The sequence below is a fragment of the Sinocyclocheilus rhinocerous genome, unplaced genomic scaffold, assembly GCF_001515625.1.
Source record: "Sinocyclocheilus rhinocerous isolate Xijiao unplaced genomic scaffold, SAMN03320098_v1.1 scaffold478, whole genome shotgun sequence".
NCBI lineage: Eukaryota > Metazoa > Chordata > Actinopteri > Cypriniformes > Cyprinidae > Sinocyclocheilus > Sinocyclocheilus rhinocerous.
Window position 1 is genome coordinate 1599990 of NW_015651483.1, and position 13851 is coordinate 1613840.

Here is a 13851-nt window from a genome sequence, read left to right on the forward strand (position 1 = left end):
TTAGGTAAACAAGTAGCCTATTCCCCTCACTGCTTATTAGCATGAGACCTCACATACTAGCCTACACGTCACAGCTGTACCTACAATTAAATATAGCAACATTTCCACATTATCAGTGTTTGTTTAGCTCACTGTTACAGTTAATTAAGATATTATTATAGTTTTATTAATATTTTGAATTGTTTTTATTTTTATATTTTCATTTTCATTTTAGTAGCCTAATTTTGTTTTGCGTTTTTGTCATGTTTGTTAATTTAATGTAGTTAATTATTTTAGTTAAAGTTAAATGAAATTGAGAAATGTTGCTTTGGCAGCTAGCAGTAATGAAATAAGTTCAAGGTTTTTGACATCAGCTTGATAACAGCCTATATGTTTTTTTTTTAAATATATATATATATATATATTCATTCCTTTGTTTTATTTCAGTTAATGCCAAGTAACTAAAACCCTTTTTTTTTTCTTTTTTTTTACTGTGATAACCCTAACTATGATAACCATTTTATAATAACACATAGGCCTATAGGAAACTACAACATACCATACCATTTCATTTGATTTTGATTTTATAAACATTATGACATTACATTTACTGGACATTTATGACCGTTTATATCCATAAGAACACATTACCTCATAGAGTAAAATAATATAATAAAGCTAGAAAAATATAAACAGAAATATGTCTTTAAAAAACACATACCGTCATGACAGAAGGAAATGTTAAGATTTCACAGCTGTGTGCTTTTTAATCAGCATATACATTTCGTTGTAATACATTTACGAAAACCTTCAGTCAGTCTTCATTTTGAATTCATGTAAGTAGGTAATACCAGTATTAATTTTAATAGTGTTTTACTAGTTAATAGCTATTAGTAAGCAAACATGTTGAATCTAAATAAATTGAACAGATTAATCTGAAATTATTCTTATAAGTTATATAAACTTTCGTTTTAGCTTAGTCTTTTTGTCCCAGTAAACCAGTGCCCTCCAACATATCTTTTAAGTCATACATTGACCTATTTTTGTACTTATATATATGTATATGTATATATATATATATATATATATGTATATGTATATGTATATATATATATATATAAGTACAAAAAAATATATATATAGTTCAGATGCAAAAGCCTCGTGCCGTTTGCAATTTTCTTCTAAAATGAGCATTTTTATTAGGCTCCTATGTGTCGGTTCAGTAATTTCACTTTAACCCTCTATGGCAGGGATCCTCAAATCTGGCCAACGAGATCCACTTTCCTGCAGAGTTTAGCTCTAACCCTAATCAAACACACCTGAGCGTGCTAATCAATGTCTTCAGGATCATTAGAAAATCACAGGTAGGTGAGTTTGATTAGGGTTGGAGCTAAACTCTGCAGCGCATTGGCCCTCCAGGGCAAGATTTACATTGTGCAGAAGACTCATCTGGTTCCTGTGGTCTTGTCCCGGTGGTCGTCTGAGGCAAGGTCTTTACAGGGGAATAACATCTGTATCTGGGGCTCATCTAGTTGTCCTGGTCTCCGCTGTCTTTCAGGGCTGTAGAGGTCCTCTCTAGGTGCTGATCCACCATCTGGTCTGAATACGTACTGGATCCGGGTGACTGCAGTGACCATCTGATCTGGATACAGACTGGATCTGGTGGGTTGCCGGAGCGTACCACAATGGAAAATGGCCAAAAAAGTAGTTTTTCTGTTAAATTATGATTTTCTTTTCAATTTAAATGCACATTTCTTTTAGAAATTGATGCATCCAATCTTAATTTCCATCAAAATCTGGCACACAGACACATATACACATGCACACACACACCTATTCACTCATTGTTTGTCACTGAAGGCTAACTCATCCTCATTGTCATCACATGGAACTCTGCACTCTTCCTATTGCTCTTTCCGTGAAATATTGCTGTATTCATTTTCTGAAAAGAATAAGTAATTTTTCTTATTCATACATCAATACAACTATACTACAATAAACACTTCAAATAAATAAATAAATAACTGCAATCATATTATTGATGTTACTATATATAAAAAATCCCAATGGGGAAATACATTTACTTCAAACCCACTGTGGTACAGCGTTGACATATGGCAACATGCCTATTTTGCCGTAGTGGTACAGAGTTGCCATATGGTAATATTGATATTTTCTCAATTTACAGTAAAAACTACACTGTAAAAAAAAATCAGTAAAATTTACGGTAAAATACCAGCAACTGTGGTTGCCGGAATTTTACCATAAAAAATACGGTAGCGACATTTTAATTTAACTTAAGTTTTAACTTAAATTTACAGTTAAATACCGTAATTTAATTAACTGATATAATGATATAATGTTAATATATCAACCTATTGAAGTACTGAAGTATTTCAACAACAAAAAAAAAAACATCAAATTTGAAATGCAATGCAGGGAATTCTGGGAATGTCAATTTACGGTCATTCACTGTAAATTATAGTCTTTTTCACTTTCAAAAACGGTATACTACCGTAAAATTACATGTAATGTCCAATGGCCCTCCAGGGCAAGATTTGAGGAACCCTGCTCTATGGTATGCAATATGCATTATGTTCTAACCATGAGATATTTTTTCAAATATGGGGGGGTTAGGAAAACGTTGCCATATGGCAAGTCAAGTCAAGTCACCTTTATTTATATAGCGCTTTTAACAATACAGATTGTGTCAATTTTCTGAAAAGAATAAGTAATTTTTCTTATTCATACATCAATACAACTATACTACAATAAACACTTCAAATAAATAAATAAATAACTGCAATCATATTATTGATGTTACTATATATAAAAAATCCCAATGGGGAAATACATTTACTTCAAACCCACTGTGGTACAGCGTTGACATATGGCAACATGCCTATTTTGCCGTAGTGGTACAGAGTTGCCATATGGTAATATTGATATTTTCTCAATTTACAGTAAAAACTACACTGTAAAAAAAAATCAGTAAAATTTACGGTAAAATACCAGCAACTGTGGTTGCCGGAATTTTACCATAAAAAATACGGTAGCGACATTTTAATTTAACTTAAGTTTTAACTTAAATTTACAGTTAAATACCGTAATTTAATTAACTGATATAATGATATAATGTTAATATATCAACCTATTGAAGTACTGAAGTATTTCAACAACAAAAAAAAAAACATCAAATTTGAAATGCAATGCAGGGAATTCTGGGAATGTCAATTTACGGTCATTCACTGTAAATTATAGTCTTTTTCACTTTCAAAAACGGTATACTACCGTAAAATTACATGTAATGTCCAATACAGTTTTTCACCGTATATAGTAGGGGAATTTACCGTTAGCCATTTAACAGGTTTTTACTGTAGCATTTTTACAGTCTTTTACCGTTAAATTCACTGTCATTTTTTACAGTGTATGTTAGACAAAGTGATTTGTGAATAACAATATGTAATTTACTAACGAAAGATGATGCAAAAAAATTCCCCTTAAGAAGAGATGCTCAGAAATTAGGTTAACAGAGCAATTTCTGGAGCACTTCAAGAGGTGTCCTCCATGTGAGGGTGACAGTGGGGAAAAAGTGTTTTGGATGAACATTCAAATGTCATTTGACTTAAAAACAGCACATCATTGACTATACTTAAGGCCGGGTCTTTTAATTACCATATTGCAGTATATTGTATTTTTTTCAGAATAACAAGAAAATAAGTAGAAATTAATTGTTGCCATATGGCAACTCCATACCACAGAGGGTTAATGGCAATTAATAGGTTATTTTCTTTGCCGTTAAAGTGAAATAACTGAACGTAAACATAGGAGCTGATTTAAAAAAAACGCTCATTTTCGAAGAAAATTTCAGAAGACACCTAGAGGCTTTTGCATCTGCACTATATATTACACAATACTGCACATTTTGCATGTCTCCTTAGTCTGACACACTTATTTCAGGTCTTGGAGTCTCTACTAAGGAGCTGATGACCTGAATCAGCTGTGCGATTAAGGAGACATGCAAAATGTGCAGTGTTGGTGGGGCTCCAGGAATGTGGTTGGAAACCACTGGTTTAGTATAGTTCAAGTGTATTACATGCTTTTCACCACTAGATGGAAGTGCTTCATCGGTGCTGAGGTTACGGCATGTTACAGTTGCCTCTAATATATCGGCATCCGTATCCAAGCCAAGATTTGTTTTATTAAAAAAAAAAAAACTTATGTAATATTATTGGATTATACATGTTATATTAGAAAATACATATGTGGCTATATTAGAATCTTTTTATACAGTCTATGATTAGAATATATCCGTAAAAAGAAAAAAGGCAAGTGTTTAAGCCACTTTTTGCTGCAATAGCATGAGAATTGCAAGAGGTATGCGATTTATTATTTATTTATTTATTTATTTATTGTAGGTTTCCTGCAGGTTAGTCGACTGATTCTTGAGAACCACAATTATCTTATATATAGTGCCTAGATCCTCTAGGCTTATTGGATTGAGGTCAGATCTTTGACACAGCCATTGTAGGTCATTTTCCTCATTGTTCTGTTGCTAGTCAAATGTTAATTTCATCTTTATGGGTGGGATCACTGTCCTGCAAAAAGATTAACTTCTACCATGCTTTCATTTTTAATGACTGCTTCTTTTGCAGCCTTTCCCTGTCCTTTAGATTTCATATCCTTTAAATGTAATGTGTTTTCAGTCACTAACTAACTAACTAAATAAATAATAGGCCTAACAGACAAATGGTAATAAACTAAAAACCCATTCATTTAGAACAGCAAGTAGTAGTGTGAAATGGATCTGAAAATTGGCCACAAAGCGCATTTATACAGAGTTTCAAGACATTATTATTATTAATAATAATAACAATAATACATATTTTTTTTAAATGGTATTTTAAATTTTTTAAGGAAATGCATTTTGTGAATACTTGTGATATTTTTTCATTACTTATCATATTTATGGAAAAAAAAAAAAAACATGGAATATAAAGGGATGAAATTATTTACTGGGGGGGGGTGGATCAAAACCCACATCCTTTCTGGTCTCTTTACGTATCTTCCATGTAGGTAAATGAGAGAAGTGTCTGGTCACGGTGTGTTTCCAGCAGCGGCCGCTGGGGGCAGTGCAGCTCGCTGCGTGTGAGCGCGCGTGTCTGGAGGGCTGAGGGCTTCGTTCATTCAGCGCGGCTCGGGACAAGAGAAGGGGGCCGAGCCGAGCGCTTACTGAAGGGAAGGAGGTGGAGACCAGAGGAGGATTCATAAACAGGAGCTGATCTCCTAGTTTTAAAACGCCGCTCTCAGTTCAAACCTTTAAGTAGCGTAGAACTAGATCACAACTCACTAACCGACCCAACACGACTCTTCATTCAGAGAGGCGCTGCTCCGTAACATTGCGGCTGAACGAAGTTGAATGGGCTTGATTGCACGGACAACTCATAGTTATCATTAACTTTTCAGGACGTCTTCCCACTTTAGCCGGGACTTTAACTCCCTCAAACTTTATACGACACGTCCTTGCTGACAAGACCACTGAAACGAACCGCTGCAGTCAATCTCTGGGATTTTAGGAGAGAGACATCAGGAGGAACTCTCTCAAATGCAAAACTATATGTACGAGAAGGCGATGGCACCCGAAACAAGAAACGGAGGAACATCCACGTTAAATAACAACGGCGTAGACAACAGCAAGAGGAAGCTTTTAATAGCACTAGACATCTTCTGCCTTGTTCTGGGTGAGTGTCCAACACACACAAAATTGCAACAATGAAAAAAAAAAACATACATGCATTATTTCTAAAAATCAATGCATCATATGTAGGTTTAGAAATAAGAGTTTGCAATTCAACACTCTCTAATGCCAATGTGACTTAATTTTTATAGTATTGTTTATATTGTTTTTTATGTTATGTATTACTTTAAAAATATATCAATATTTACTTACTAATAAAAACATTAAAAATGAATCACTTTTATTGTAATGGTGATATTTATGTATTACTATTTATGTATTATTATTTATTAGTCTGTTTTTGCACAACAATACAGAATGCCGGGAAGAAAAAAATGTCAAGTTGCAAAGAAAAAAGTAAACAATGCAAAAGCAAAAATAGTGCAACTTGTTTTATACAACATAATGAATCAGTGGAATAAATGTTCACAATTAAAGTTAAACTGTTTTAACTGCTAATCCATCAAAAAGTATGAAAGCTGAAGTAAGTAAACTATGGTTTGAGATAACAATGCAAAAAAGTCATAATATGCATTATCTTGGTGAGCAGAAGAATAACCGTTAAGTGCTGTTATCGCAGCCAGTGGGATGGGCAAAGTTGGCACTGTTGTTAATGTAAACCACTTGTTTTTTCTTCATCAAATGTGTTAGAAACATAATTTGGATTGTTTTAATAAAAGCTTTCTCACTCATCAAATGAAGGAGGCAGTTATTGTGGCCCATTTGCGCCCTTTTGACATCTTTTGAAGTGGCATATGAACATGCTTATTATGGTTAACCGATCACTTACATGTAACAGAATCGTCAGTAGTCAAAACAAGTTCTGTAAACAGGACTTTGTTCACAGCTTTTTATATTTTTTTTAGGCAGACCATCACGACCATATGTAATGGATTTGTCTGACCTGTAGAGTTTGTTATGAGAAAGTTTATTTAGATTTGAAGTTCAGTACAGTCAATTGTCCGTAACATACTTGTCTACAGAGGATCTGTAAATTGCTCTCAGGCGCGTGTATTTTCTTTCTTTTTTTCTTTAAAAGGAATGCACGTGAGTTTTTGATGCGCTGTCGTTCACAGCTTTCACCAGCTCAGCGTGACATTGATGAAAGCGTTGCCTAGTAGTTAAAGAAGTGCACTTGTTAACCTAAAGGTTGTAGGTTCAGACCAACAATGGACGAACACAATTGTGCCCTTAAGCAAGACATGATAACTCCAGAAGGTTTGTACCAGGAATACGTCTACTGTAAGTCAGTATTTTCTAGTCGCTAGGTGAATCTGATTTGTATTGTTTGGTCCAGATGCCTGGAAACCATCACAGCGTCGGGTTCTCATCTTTCCTCAAAGCCTGTCAGTTCGAACCCTCCTCCTTCAGAATGAAAGGATTAACAAACTTCAGACACATTCACACATTCTTCTAGAAGAGACCCTCCAAACCCCCGCCAGCTGGCATATGCCTCATTTAACTCCAGCCACGGCATCATATCAACTTTCTCCTCGCTTTTAAGGGCAGAATGAGTCCTGCTGCTTTTGTTCCCAGGAATGCGGAGTAGAATGGCTTAAGCATGTCGCTTTAGAGAAGCAGGGCAAGGCTTTTGTAAGAAATTAGAGTCCGCGGTTTTAGAACGCCTGTGAACCTTCTGCAGCATCCAAAACGGTTGTCACGCTTTCAAAAGAGGTGACATGTTAGAGCAGGTGGAGGCGGGAGAGGAGGAATATCGCTGAACCAAGGGTGTTTGATAGCATCGCTTTGAACGGTGGTTCTTAATTAGAAGTTTACAGCGAGTTTGGTGACTAATAACTTCCTTTTGCCACCGTATCGTAAATGGAAACGAACACCCAGCTCTTCCTGTGTGTGTTTTATGGTCCCTTTCAAATGCAACCAAAATAAGACATGTTGTCATATGTGGTTTATATAGACGCACAATGTCCATATGTAACACATTCACTGCACTCTTAAAAATAAAGCTACTTTACTGGCATCAATAGTTCTGTGAAGAACGTTTAACAACCATGGAGCCTTTCTATTGCACACTGGTTCTTTATGATGGAAAAAGGATATTCGGATTATTGAAAATGATTCTTTGAAGAACTCTTCCCAGAACCAAAATTGGTATGAAAAATGGAACCATGAAATAGAACCTCTTTTTTACTGGCATTGATGGTTCCATGAAGAAACTTTAACATCCATGGCACCTTTCTATTGCACACTGATGGAAAAGGTTCTTCAGATTATTGAAAATGGTTCTTTGAAGAACTGTTTCCTGAAAAGTTCTTTGGAGAACCAAAAATGGTATGAAGAACGGAGCCATGAAATGGAACTTCCTTTTTTTATTGGCATTGATGGTTCCATGAAGAACCTTTAACATCCATGGAGCCTTTCCACTTGACAAAAGCTCTTTAGAATATTTTCTTCACACTTAGAAAAAAAATATTCTTTTAAGAGCTGTTCACTGAAAGGTAAAGTGTAAAAAACATCTTTTACAACCTTTATTTTAGGAAAAAAGTTTCTTGTAAGTTTTGTTACTCAAGTTATGTGCTTCAAAAGGAAGGCATAAACAAACATGTTCTTTGTCATGTTTAGGATAGTGGGCTTGGCCTGTTTTTAGTGGTCTTGGGAGGGGGGGTGTTATGTGAAAGAGAGGAGACTCATTTGGAGGGGATTTGAAAAGGATGGCTGAAGAATGTCTCTCAATGAATAGGCTTTGTTAGCGCTGAAGCTGCGGTCTATCCAGTGATCAGACACTTGAAGTTCCGTCTGTTGTGGAGATCTGTAGATTAGTGCGTTATCAGCATCTTTCCCTCTCCTTGGATTTCTCTCTCGCACTCTCACCATCTCCCGCATCAGATACAGAGCTGATAACCGCTTCTGCTCTTGCTTGACTGTTTTATTACAGTTAAATCCTCTTCAGCCGTTGGTGTTTACACATGCAGTACATCCACACTGAGACGGGCGATGCTTTTGTTCCTGCTCATTAGTAGTTTATCACTGTGGGCATTGTATCCGTAGTGTGTCTGATGCATTATGAATGTTAATGAAGACTGACGGTTTGTACTATGTTTAGCGTTACCTCCTGTTGAGATGAAGCAGAGAGGCTGCAGCTCAGCTCATTAGCATACAGTAGTTATAGTAACGTAAAGGAGGTGTGTCTCTGATTGTCACTCCCCCCAAGAGTGTCTGGGGTGGTGGGTCGCACAAATTCCTGCCTATGCCACTGATAGCTGAAATAGTTTACATACAGAAACAAATAGCCACCCAGACTCTTTCTCTCATCCACACTGACTTTACGGTTCCAGATGTCAGTGGTTTGCGTGTATAAATGGTTGTGATTGAAGGTAACTTTCTCTTAATGAGTGAATCATATGAAGAACATATTCAGGTTTTCTTTCCCCCCCCAAATTAGACAAAAAAAAAATTTATATATATATACATGCATACATATATAACACATTTTTCATATTTTTTATTTATTTTTAATTAATTAAATTTGTTATTTTATGTACATTTTTTAATATAATTAAAAAAAGTATTTATTACAATAATAAATAATATATATTATAGTAATATTACAATTTAATATATAACACCTAGTATATTCAATTGTAACAAAAAACTATTAAAATCTATACTTATTACACTTTTATAATACATTATATAATACATTTATTTATATATTGGTATATTACAGTATAATATGTAACATAATATATTAAATTATAAACCTTTATTTTTAAAATATTCCTATTTTTTATATTTTTAAATTATTCATATTTTATAATAATAATAATAATAAATCTTAGCTTATTTATTTTGCATTTTCGTAATGACATTTGGGATGGAAATTAGCATAGTTGTCATGAAAATAATGAAAAAAAATTCTTTTGATTTTGGAATTTGAAATATGACTTGGACATGCTCTTTTGACAGTCTTAGCGAGATTCATCCTAATATGCAGCACATAACATTGATGCTTTCTGCTTGGTTAGCGATTGGTGGAAATGCCTGTTCGTGCGCTGGTTGTTCATACTCCACAGATGTGAAGCATACTTGACTTAGCAGTGACATTCAATCCAGTTTGCCGGTCTGAAAGGTGTAGCCAAGCTGCTTCCTGGTATCTCTCGTGGGAAGCATCAATTCTAAAAGTGTTTTCTTGTTTACTTGTTGGAATGGAAATGAGAAGTCAACTTAAATACTGCAAGATATCACCACCGTCAACACTGCGTGAACGACTTTGGCCCTCAGTCGTTCAGAATTAATCATGTAACCTTGTGAGGAGATCAAAGCGAAGGAAAAGGTTTTGGTCTCGTGATTTCTGGTCGTTTTTAGCTGCTTTTAACTTCTCCTTTATCCGTGACATTCCAGGAGGGCGATGCTAGAGTTATGGAGTGCCAGAGAACCCTTTGGGAGTCTCTCTCATTTAGGTCTGACTACATTAACCTCCACCTCTGAAGCTGAGAAGGTCTGGTCCCCCTCTATAAATATTTTCCAGAATTTCTCGAATTCTTCATTGCAGACTGAGGGCGGCTTCCACTCTTGAAGTGACATCTGGTATAATTTTGGGTCGGTGTGTATGCAGGGGCAAACACAGGAAAGGGAGGGAAGAGGAAAAGGTAGTCTCGCTAGGCCGCTCTCCTGTTTTCCCTCCCTCGCTCCGACTCTTTGCCCTAGGTGTGGCCAGCTGTGCTGTGAAATGTAATCCCCCCAGTTTTTTTTCTGCGTCGTTTCCCTGAGCCCCAAACCCTCCCTCTTTCTCTCATTTGCAGGATGTAATTGCAGGAGACCATGTAAAGCTGCCACATGGTGTTCAGGAAAGACTTTGACCGGCCGTAGCTGTCAGTCAGATGGACGGACGAAGTTCTTCTGTAGTAATGCACCATTAACTTTTGCTGTTGCAACATTTCCACATCCTGTTTATATATATTTACATGTATATATCTCATATAGCAACTCTTTTTAGTACACTAGGAACGGTCACTCAGCTTTCAATTTCTTCTGATACTTATGTATTATTAAATATAATTTTTACTATAATATAATGTTTATCTATCTGTCTGTCTGTCTATCTTTATTTACTTATTTATTTTTAAAAAATATACAACGTTCAAAATTTTAGTAAGATAAGTCAGTAAGATAGATTTCTTTCTTTCAGACATTAAGAAATTAATTTTTATTTTATATTCAGCAAATATGCATCAAATTAATCAAAAATTGCAATAAAGACATTTATAATGTTACAAATATTTCTATTTTAAATAAATTCTGTTCATTTGAACTTTCTATTTATAAAAGAATCCTGAATTTTTTTTTTTTTTTAATGGAAAAAAAAGTTTCCATAAAAATATTAATCATAATTGTTTTTAAGATTTAATATTGTTTATATATATATATATATATATATATATCAAATAAATTCAGACTTGGTTCACATAAGAGACTTCTTATAAAAACATTTAAAAAAATTATTGCAGGCAACCTTCCGGCAGATCAGTCCTCTGTAGCATTTTCCAGCAATTTATATCGAGGAATGACAAAAGAAACTGCCTTTTCAGCATATTACATAATGATGTGGCATATTAGATGATAAAATAACACCTACTTTGCCATTAACCAAAAATCAAGCTGGGTTCCGTGAAACGTAAAACAAGATTTCAGAAGTCATTCCTCTGAATCAGAAGCTGCCACAGATCTTTGGAAAGCGATGTTAGGAGTCTCTGGGCTCCGCAGAGAGCAGTATTTTTTAATAGTCAGCATTAAGGCTGGAAGGTTACAGTGTGATGCAGGAATGGTTTCCGTATGAGTGCACTTGGAGTACAGTAGAGTCATCTGGACCTCAGATGGAGTCACAGACGGCCTCGCCTTCACCGCTGGTAATGACGCTGTCAAAACATAGTGCCCGCGCTCTGTATTTGTGTATGTCTAAGTGCACATGTGCAATACAACATGTTTGACTATTTGTACAAGAACCTGCCAGGGTGTTATGTGTGTGTGCGGCAAAGAGAGGCTGGTTTCTGAGGTCGCTGCCATGTGGTTTAATTATATGCTTGTAGAGTTTATGCGACGAAGTGGGCTGCCGTAGGTAGCAATTAGACAGGCAGAAATGAGCACGAGTGACCATCAGCTGGCTGTTTAGACTGTGTGTGTGTGTGTGTGTGTGTTTATATACACTCCACTGTGTACAACTTTATCACATCCAGAGGGTCTCTTGGAGCGTGTACTCGTGATAACACACTCTTCGGGTTTGTTACGTTCACTAAATTCCTCCTAGTGCGGACGCAGTTCTCTGTGATCTGCGGCCACATATCTTTGGCAGTTTACGGCTCTCTGTTTGTGCTCGGAACAATAGCGTAAGATCTTCAGGAGAGTGGAAGCAAGTATGAGGAACCCCTGCTGGTTTGTATGCCTATCTACGAGGTAAACGCACAAATTATTTGTTTATTTATTCTCAGTGTAATTGTAGTCTATTTCCTCTCGCTAGTCTATATTGTATCCTGTCAGCTATTGTTTCAGCAAATGAGGCATTGTGTGTGTACGAGTCTGTGGGATGCATCGGCTGTGGAACAATCATCCTCAGTTCACTCAGCTTGATTATAATTCCAGGGTGTTGGAATTTTTCTGGAGTGTGTGCATGTGTTTTCTGCAATGGGATTTCTTCAAATCCAGTGTGGGCATCTGTTGAACTCTCTTCTAGCACCGAAGGGCCAAGGGTGACCTCTGCAGCCTTCACACGACAAGTGCTCTTTCACTTTTTCTGGGTCATATGGATTAAGTCCAGGGTGCTCAGCATTCCTGAGTGTAAGCCTAGCTGGCCCCTAAAGGGCAGTCACCCTCTGCGCATTCATATGCTAATGAGACCTGTGTGACCATTAGGGTAATATTCTAATGTGATGGATATTGCTCAAATAAATTATGTAGATCAAATATAGTTTTTGGTTTCAGTTTGTCACCCCTTTAGAGTAGAAATTCCCTTGTGAATTACAACTTTGATTGATTTATTAAAAATAAAGTGTGTAATATCTGAAAAACTTGGGTGAGAAGGGTCTAGGAGGGACTGATGTAAATCAACTCGGCATATTAAAGAAAATGAAAATGCATCTGTGCTGTTTCAGCAGATGTCAACGCATTTATATAGAGCAGTGTTGTTACTGTTAACTGACATTATTAAAAATGTTTTTTATTAATTGAAATAAAGCTGAAAATAAAATATCACATGAAATACGTAAACTTAAAAAAACTTGACAATTAGACGTTTATTGGTGAATCTGAAATAAAAATAAAGAAAAAAAAAATAAAGAAAAATGACAAAAGCACATAAAATTACTAAAACTTAACCTAAAATTCTAAATGAAAGCTGAAAAAGCTCATTTAAAATATTGTTAAATACTCTTAACAGTAATACTAAAATAACATTAATATAGAGGTCACATTCTCCAATGTAATTTAGTACAGCATGTGTTTCTGGGCTCCAAAACTAAATTTCTATATGTAATACATTTTTTACCCTCAGCATCTATTTATTTATTTATTTATTTGAAATTGCAATTTGATTAAATGTTGTTGAAATAAATGAATTGTGTTATTCCGATAATGATGCTGGAGCTGTGGCATAGTGGTTAGTAGGGTTGGGTATCGTTTGGGTTTTTTTCGATACCGGTGCCAAATCGATACTTTTAAAATGGTTCCGGTGCCTAAACGGTGCCTGAACCGATACTTATTAAAAAATAAATTAAAAAATAAATTTAAAAATCCCCCAAAAATGATGGATTGGCCATTAGAATAGAAATAGAATAGAGAGTGCAAATGTTAGAGGGTCAAGTTTTTTAATGAAAAAAAACAAGCAGATAAAATTAGAAGTAGCATTAGAATAGAGAGTGCTAGAGTTAGAGGGTCAAATGAAGATGAAAGATGTGTTTTCAGCCGTTTCTTGAAAATATTAAGGACAGGTCATTCCACCAGGAGGGAACAGTTAATGTAGAAGTCCATGAAAGTTTTATCATAGGTAGAATGCAAAATGTTTCAATACAAGCATTTCAGTCAAATGTAATTTACACTTGGGAAAATCAACCCATAGCAACAGTTTAAAAGTAGCCCAATTCTGTGGAAAAAACGCGGACTTGGCAACCCTACATCCAACAAGAGCT

At 35.5% G+C, this 13851-nt stretch overlaps 1 protein-coding gene across 2 annotated transcripts in view; it reads left to right on the forward strand.

Annotated features, from left to right (window-relative positions):
• Window positions 1–5098: 5098 nt before the first annotated feature.
• LOC107712879 (phospholipid phosphatase 3-like) overlaps window positions 5099–13851 on the forward strand; it is a 48908-nt gene continuing 40155 nt past the window's right edge. The window contains exon 1 of one of the 2 annotated variants that reach the window (XM_016518257.1): window positions 5099–5720. In XM_016518257.1, coding sequence (XP_016373743.1) covers window positions 5585–5720 — 136 coding nt within the window. In that variant the 5' untranslated portion in view covers window positions 5099–5584. The remainder of the gene's footprint in view (window positions 5721–13851) is intronic. The other variant, XM_016518256.1, reaches the window with a different exon arrangement.